The sequence below is a fragment of the Danio aesculapii genome, chromosome 23, assembly GCF_903798145.1.
Source record: "Danio aesculapii chromosome 23, fDanAes4.1, whole genome shotgun sequence".
In the NCBI taxonomy this organism is placed as follows: domain Eukaryota; kingdom Metazoa; phylum Chordata; class Actinopteri; order Cypriniformes; family Danionidae; genus Danio; species Danio aesculapii.
In genome coordinates, this window is record NC_079457.1 from 48,266,530 (window position 1) to 48,274,029 (window position 7,500).

The following is a 7,500-nucleotide window of genomic DNA, read 5'->3' on the forward strand; positions in this document are numbered from 1 at the left end:
TCCTTACATTGTAGGTATATAGCAAGTATAGCAAGACCAATACATTTTGTCCTTGTAGAGGCGTTTTTTTGGCGCCCAATAGGAAAAGGGCTCATAAATCAGAGCGTGAAGTATTTTGAACAATTAAAAGTGCGGATTGTTTCCTGTGAGGGTTGAGTTTAGGGGTATGGTTGGGGTAGAATATTGACCTTAATCTGCAATGCGGAAGCGCTTGTTTTTGCCATTGTTTAAGATTCAGTCGCTAGGAAATGAATAGGAATAATAAACGGCAGAAAACGATCAAACTACTTGCTCTACAAACAAGTGTGTTCATGACTATACTTAAAAGGTAGAATAATATAATAAAGATTTTCCTTCATTCCTTCATTTTCTTCTCTTTATTAATCCGGGGTCGCCACAGCGGAATGAACCGCCAACTTATCCAGCACGTTTTACGCAGCATATGCCCTTCCAGCCGCAACCCATCTCTGGGAAACATCCACACACACTCATTCACACTCATACACTACGGACAGTTTAGCTTACCCAATTCACCTGTACCACGTCTTTGGACTTGTGAGGGAAACCGGAGCACCCGGAGGAAACCCACGCGAACATGGGGAGAACATGCAAACTCCACACAGACACGCCAACTGACCAAACCGAGGCTCGAACCGGCGACCTTCTTGCTGTGAGGCGACAGCACTACCTACTGCGCCACCGCGTCGCCCATAATAAAGATTTTAATCAATGGAAGTTAAAGAGATCTGAAGGCTTGGAAGCCGGCGGCCACTCGTACGCGAAGAAGTCTGTACAGTAGAAACATCACCATGTCTAAGTAAAGTCCTCAGATTGCTGTACAAGCGTGTGTAACGTAACTATTTTACGTTTTCTCGGTTTAGTGGTTAATTCATGCAAATTCGTACGAGTTCAGTCGTACAAAAAATTAACGATTTTAAAAAGAAGGCGTGGCACCTAACCCCACCCCTAAACCCAATCGTCATTGGGTGACGAGCAAATCGAACTAAATAGTATGAATTAGATCGTACAAACTAATACGAATCAGCCACTAAATCAAAACGTTACGAATTGCCATCAGATTGTGTTGGTTTGTGTTGACTCACATGCTGGAAGCAGCTGCGGACGCTGGGCTCGATGTTGCTCCCGCCGAACGCTGCCACCTCACCCAGCTGTCGAGGGATCTGAATGGCATCATGCAGAAGGAGACCCAACTGCCTCTGGTCACACGTCCCGCCTGCCGACGCCACCTGATTAAACAGACCTGACACAGACACACAACAAACACTTTTAAAATCCGAACTTCTACATGTACATCCTGCTTTAAGCTTGTTTAGAGAGACACTGGAAAACGAGTAGGTGAGTGCGCTTGATAAACCACCTGTAGATAAAACACTTGCACCAGTTTTTCCACCAGACACTCTTGAAATCCCTCCGTATCAAAAGAAATAAATATGCTGTTGTTTATAAACTGCAGTTTTGATGATGTAAAACAAGGGTGTTCTCATGTCCCGCTCAGTGTGTCCCAATGTGTAGTGAACCAAGCTCATCAGTGCCACTACTAGTGCTCGAATTCAAGTACACGATCTACTGAAACATGACCTTTGGAGCTAGGCATCTGATTGAGACGCAACCTGAGTGTCTGTCTCTTTTTCTTTCTCTCTGTTTGCTCGGAGTGATGCGCTGCATGTGTGTAGTGAGATGCTCTGATCTCTGCGTTCGTGAGTCTAGTCTGGCTTCAGTCCAGTTCCAGGGTTTACAGAATGTTTTGTCTGCCGAGGTGAGAGCACGGGCTGAGTGCTAATCCCTTCACAATGGCCTTGTCTTGTATTGTCGAGTTCTGTTGGGCTCACGGTTTGTGTTTTCCACGGCTTTGTACATGTTATTTTATGTCTTTTGTAGCACATGGCTGGTGTGATTTTCAGTTGGCAACATGCTTGTGTGATGTTTTGCATTGTGCTTGTGTGTTTTGCTCATTAGATGCCAGTACTTCTGTCATCTTTTGTTAGGGCACATGGCTTTGTTTGGTTTCTTTTTTTTTATATGCCAAGGGTAGGAAAGTGCCACAGTCCTGCAGTTTTTGATCCAACCTGCCAACATTTGTCTGTGAACGGAGGGGATGGGTTTGAGGACTGAGGGATGGGGGTCGGATGGGTTGAGAGATTGCACCAAAGAAGTTGAGGATCCTGGGAACGGTGGGGTGGGGAGACTGTAAAAAAAGAAGTCAAGGACTGGGGTGGAGAGGCTGTAGAGAAACTATTTAAAAGTTGAGAACTGGAAGGTTGTGGGTAGAGACAGAACCAACGTTTGCGGATGGGGGGAGTATCATTCAAATTATGGGAAATAACAAAACGGGAGGGTGGTGGGAGATGGGCAGTGGATACAGAAGTCTCATGGGAAAAACAGGAGTGTCTGGACAGTACCAACATTTGAGGATGAGGGGTGGGGTAGTGGGGGGGTGCAGTATAATACAAATCATGGGAGATTTCCGGGAAAAATAACAAAACAGGAGGGTTGCAGGAGATGGGTGGGGAATATGGGAGTCTCCTGGGAAAAACGGGAGTGTTTGGACAGCACCAACATATCTGCTGGGCTCACGGTTTGTGTTTTCCACGGCTTTGTACATCCATGTTCCGACTGATTCTTGATAGATGCCAGTGACAGACGAATCCCCATCCTGAACACCTGCCGGTGACTACTCACACCTGCAGTTTCTCCTCGATAGACGTCTAGCGTTCTCCAGCCTCCGGCGCCTAGACTGCAGCTCTGCAACGTAAGTTCTGCACAAGGAGAAAAGGTCGTGCCCAACAGCGCCTGGTTTCTCTCGAGGGTTTTTTTCCTTCACTTTGTCAATTGGTGAAGTTTGTTCCTCCACTGGTTCGGGACTTTTTTGGGACTTCAGTGTTTGGACTCTCAGCAGTGAAAATTAAACCACACTGGACTGAACTAAACTGAAATCTGGACTTTACTACAACTTCTATGTGAAGCTGCGTTGACACAATCTACATTGTGACAGCGCTGGAGAAATAAAGATGAATTGAATTTAATGGTAAGGTGTACCTAATAAAGTGGCCGGTGAGCGTATAACACCAATATCCACAGTGTTCTCTCTCCGTCTACTCATATCAAAGTCCTCCAAATCAATTGAAATGCTTATCAGTTTGCATCAATGGGACGGAGAGACTGAAAAGATCATTTAGTTGGTCTCTTTTTTAGTTTCTGATTGAAAGTTATTGCTCTAATCATTTACATATGCTTTAAAAGTCCTTGAGCTAATGATAAATGTCACTGTCTGTCAGCTTTCATCTGTCTTTCTCTCTTCTGACCTTGTCTGAGATATGGACACAAGCCTGGTCATCACAGCAAGAGCTCTTACACACACACACACACATGCATGAACTTGACATGCATACACACACACACATGTAAACACATGCACACACAAGCATGGACATAACACATACACACACACACACACACACACATGGAAACACACACATCACACAAAGACAAACATTCTCGCACACACCCACACACGTTTAAGTACACGCACACACTCTCACATATGTATATACACACATTCACACACTAACACGCACTCACACAGTCAAAAATTCACACAATCATGTACACACACAGATACACGGAAACACAACATACCCGCACTTCCGTTCATACACACACACACTTTCACATAAACACATGCACATTCACAAAACAGCCACACACTTTTACGTTCACACGTTCATGTAACACACTTTCGCACACATTACACATACACACTGACATGCAAGCACACACATATTCGAGTAGACGTGCACAAAAACACACACACACGCACGCACGCACACACACACACACACGGAGCTGAACTGCAGACCTCTGTCCTGAGAGCTTCAGAGTGGTCCAGCACAGGACTGCAGTCTCACCCACACACACACACACACACACAGAGGGCGGTGTGTTAAACTCAAGGTCAGCCAACAAACGAGCCGCTGAAGCCTGTGTGATTGTCTGTCACTCAGCGAAGCGCTCTACAAACTGCTGACTCGAACCCAAACCGCTGACCGACAACACAAAACACACGCTTTCCATCCCAACATGCATCACTCTTTCAGTCTGTCTGCGGCGCGTCACACATGGAGCTGCTAAACTAACCAGCACAGGGATCACACACACTGAGTCACCACTGAAAGCAGCCAAAAGCCCAATAATAGAGCGGTGCATCATGGGATTGCAGTCGGTGCTGTCGGATTCAGATGCATGGTGGGGATTGTGGCCGCAGACAGGTTCATTTAAAGCAGATGAGCTGGATTTGTGGATGTGATCTAACAACGGCACAATCTACAAACACACACACACTGAGAATACTGTCAGATTACTCACAACAACCTATTATTGAGCCTTACACCTCATGATTTAAGTTTAACCCTTTGATGTATACAGTGGGTGCGCAAAGTATTCAGACCCCCTCAAATGTTTCCCTCTTCATTGGACCCTTTTGAGGGATGTAAACAATAACAGTGGTCCTAATGTATTTCCTGTTTTATATTTTGAATTTCCATATCTTCTGAGAATCCTAAAAAGGTCCGCACATTGATGAATAATGTTCTTATAGCTGCTTTAATGCTACGTTATGATCGAATTGCATCTTAATATTGCTATGTTATTGTTGTTTGTTGACAACAAGTAGGAAATGTTCATGGGTCAAAGACATCACCACATTGAACTGGTCTGTATTGCAGGCATAACTTGTTTTTGAGCATCAAAATCCTCTTTTATTTCTTACATTTAATTTTGTTGCTCAGATGAACTGATTTCAAGAGATAAAACAAAGCAAAACAATTCCCATCCAAGCGTGAAATTACATAAGAAACGTGTGTGGGTCATTTTAGAATCATGTTGTGCATTAGACGTGGTTTTACATAGCTTGTGCATCAAAAGGTTATTACACTGACGCATGTGGGGTTGCTTTTTGGACCAAAGCGCACTGTAAAAAAATGAAGACAACATGTTTTATGTTGTTTTAACTTATTTTAAGAAGTTAATCAGGTTTCAACTCAATTTGAAGTTCTACAAAGTTGAACTTAAAGTTTGTAGTCTGTTTCATTGATATAAGTTGAGATGGCAAGATTTTTTACAGTGTGTTGGACTGTCACAGCGCTATTGTCTGGTTTGTTTATAAAGCACATTTAAGTATTAGTTACACACATTTTAGATATTTCCGATTAGACATTCTAGTATTCGTTTGAAGCTACACTCCAAAAATGACGTTGGATGTTCGTTCAAACTACTTATTTATAAGCCGTAACGGCTGTCTTTGTTTTGGTCTCTTTAACCCACCCAATGACAACAGCGTATTTCATTCATTCAGTCTGGAAGGCTCTCAAAGTGTGCGTCTGTGACTGAAACGCGGTGGACAGTAGCAGACTCCGAAATGAGACGCAGATTCAGTGTTCCACATGAGGTGGTTATTAATTAGCAAATTATATAAATATTATGAGTGTAAACATTAGGTGAGCAGGTTACACTGTAACCCCGTGTCCTAACAACACGATACGTGAGGAGATTTGCAGTGATGAGCAGTTTGGCTGTTTGCACCAGACGAAAGACGACAGAAATGTAAATACAGCCATTCAGAAGCACAGAATAGTGCACTCACTGCACTCCAGCCAAATGGTAAGGTTTATAATCTAATTAATACATATTAATCCTCTTTAACATGATTAAATGTAGATGCTGAATCACTGATATGTGTTGGTTTGCACTGAGTCTCAGTTCTGAAGTTATTGTCCAGATCTGAGCTGAACTATCTGCTGCTGCTTTCAGTAGTACGGCAATAAATGTGATGTAAAATGGCGTTCAGACTCACATTATTAGCATTTAACACTGAACAAAGCACATGAGCTGTACCTGAGGTGATTACTTTATCCTGTTGTTCAGTTGTGAGAAACAGAAGCCGTTTCTAATATATAAATTGCAGGTGTGGGTTAGGACAAAAACTCCTTTTAATATGTAAAATATTCCTTCTATCGCGTGCCGTTGCTTTTATTTACAACACATATTAAATCAGCCTTCAATCAGCCTTCAGGATTCATAGTCAGGCTCGCTCCTGTTGATGTTGTCAATCTGGCAACCTGCGATTGCGTGTGTTTTGAACCAGGCGTGCAATACCTAGTTCAACCTCTGGGTGTCAAACTTACATCCTGCACCTTTAAGCATTTTACCTGAATAATGTGTATCATTCCAGTGTAAGAAAAATGCATGAAACATACCTACAAACAGCCGAAAATACACACTGAAAACATATACTGCTAATATACACAATAAAAGCAACAGAAAGCAGAACAGAAGACTGAATTTTCTTGCTGTTGTTGGTGCAGAATCTGAGCTTACATTTATATTTCTCCTCCAGGTGACCCTTGCAAAGAGAGAGCAGACCAATCTTCATGGACAGAACGCGGATTTTCCCGCTGCGACCCCTGTGGCAGAAAAAAACAGGATATAAATGCGAGAAAAACACATGAAAATACGGCACACATCTGAACGCAGTGCACTGGAGAAGATAAAGCACTGAAGGGCAGACACTGAGCACATCTGACAGCAAAATCAGCACATTTCTCCAGTTCCTGAGAAATTTACAATGGAAACGGCTACGAAGGAAACCCAGAAGCTTAAAGTAGAGATAAAAACAACTGAAACGCATGATTATAAACATGACTGAAACTTAAATAGAAACATGAGAGCAGCGAGAAGATCTTCAGCTCACTTTAATGTACAGTTGATGTCAAGTGCTGTTTAACGGAGAGATTTTTTTCCGACACACTTTTAAACATGATAGTTATAATATTTGATTTCTGTTGTCTTTGCCATGATGACAGTACATCATATTTTACTAGTTATTTTGTAGGACACTAGTATTTAGATTAAAGTAACATTTAAAGGTTTAACTGGGTTAATTAGGTTCTGTAGCTGAATTTAAAGGGCACCTATGGTGAATGTATGGTGTATAGAGCGTCATATTGGGGTGATATAAGCACACCCAGTGCTTTTTTTTTAATTTAACAACATAAAAAACGGTGGACCAATTGGAGCGGTTTTCAAACCGACCGCTACTTTACGTAGGAGAGCGGTTCCCCCGCCCACCAATATTGATTGACAGGCGTGTCATCATATCCTCAGTTTGTTGATTCACGTCCGCCATTTCAGCGTGAGTCGAAGCGATATCACTAAAGGAACACGCTAGCTCTATTTTTAGATGCAAGGCTCATTGGGCTCAACACAAGATCAATATTCTCCACATTATCGCTCTAATCGGAATTATTGGTTGTATCTTTAGGTAGGTTTGCAAACGTGTACTTCTCATTGAGTCTACCTTATACTTCAGCCGTTTGCATTTCTCGCGATCCCAGAAGCTCCCTGTGATCTTAACTAGCATGCGTTTTAGAATTATAAACATCGGTTTCTATCAGGGTACACTCAAGTCGATGGCTGGGCGCCGCG

At 42.7% G+C, this 7,500-nt stretch overlaps 1 protein-coding gene across 1 annotated transcript in view; it reads right to left on the reverse strand.

Annotated features, from left to right (window-relative positions):
* Positions 1-7,500, reverse strand: part of utrn (utrophin) — a 346,120-nt gene that overhangs the window by 87,914 nt on the left and 250,706 nt on the right. Inside the window, 2 exon segments of the mRNA XM_056448819.1 lie at positions 1,104-1,261; positions 6,394-6,479. Coding sequence (XP_056304794.1) covers positions 1,104-1,261; positions 6,394-6,479 — 244 coding nt within the window.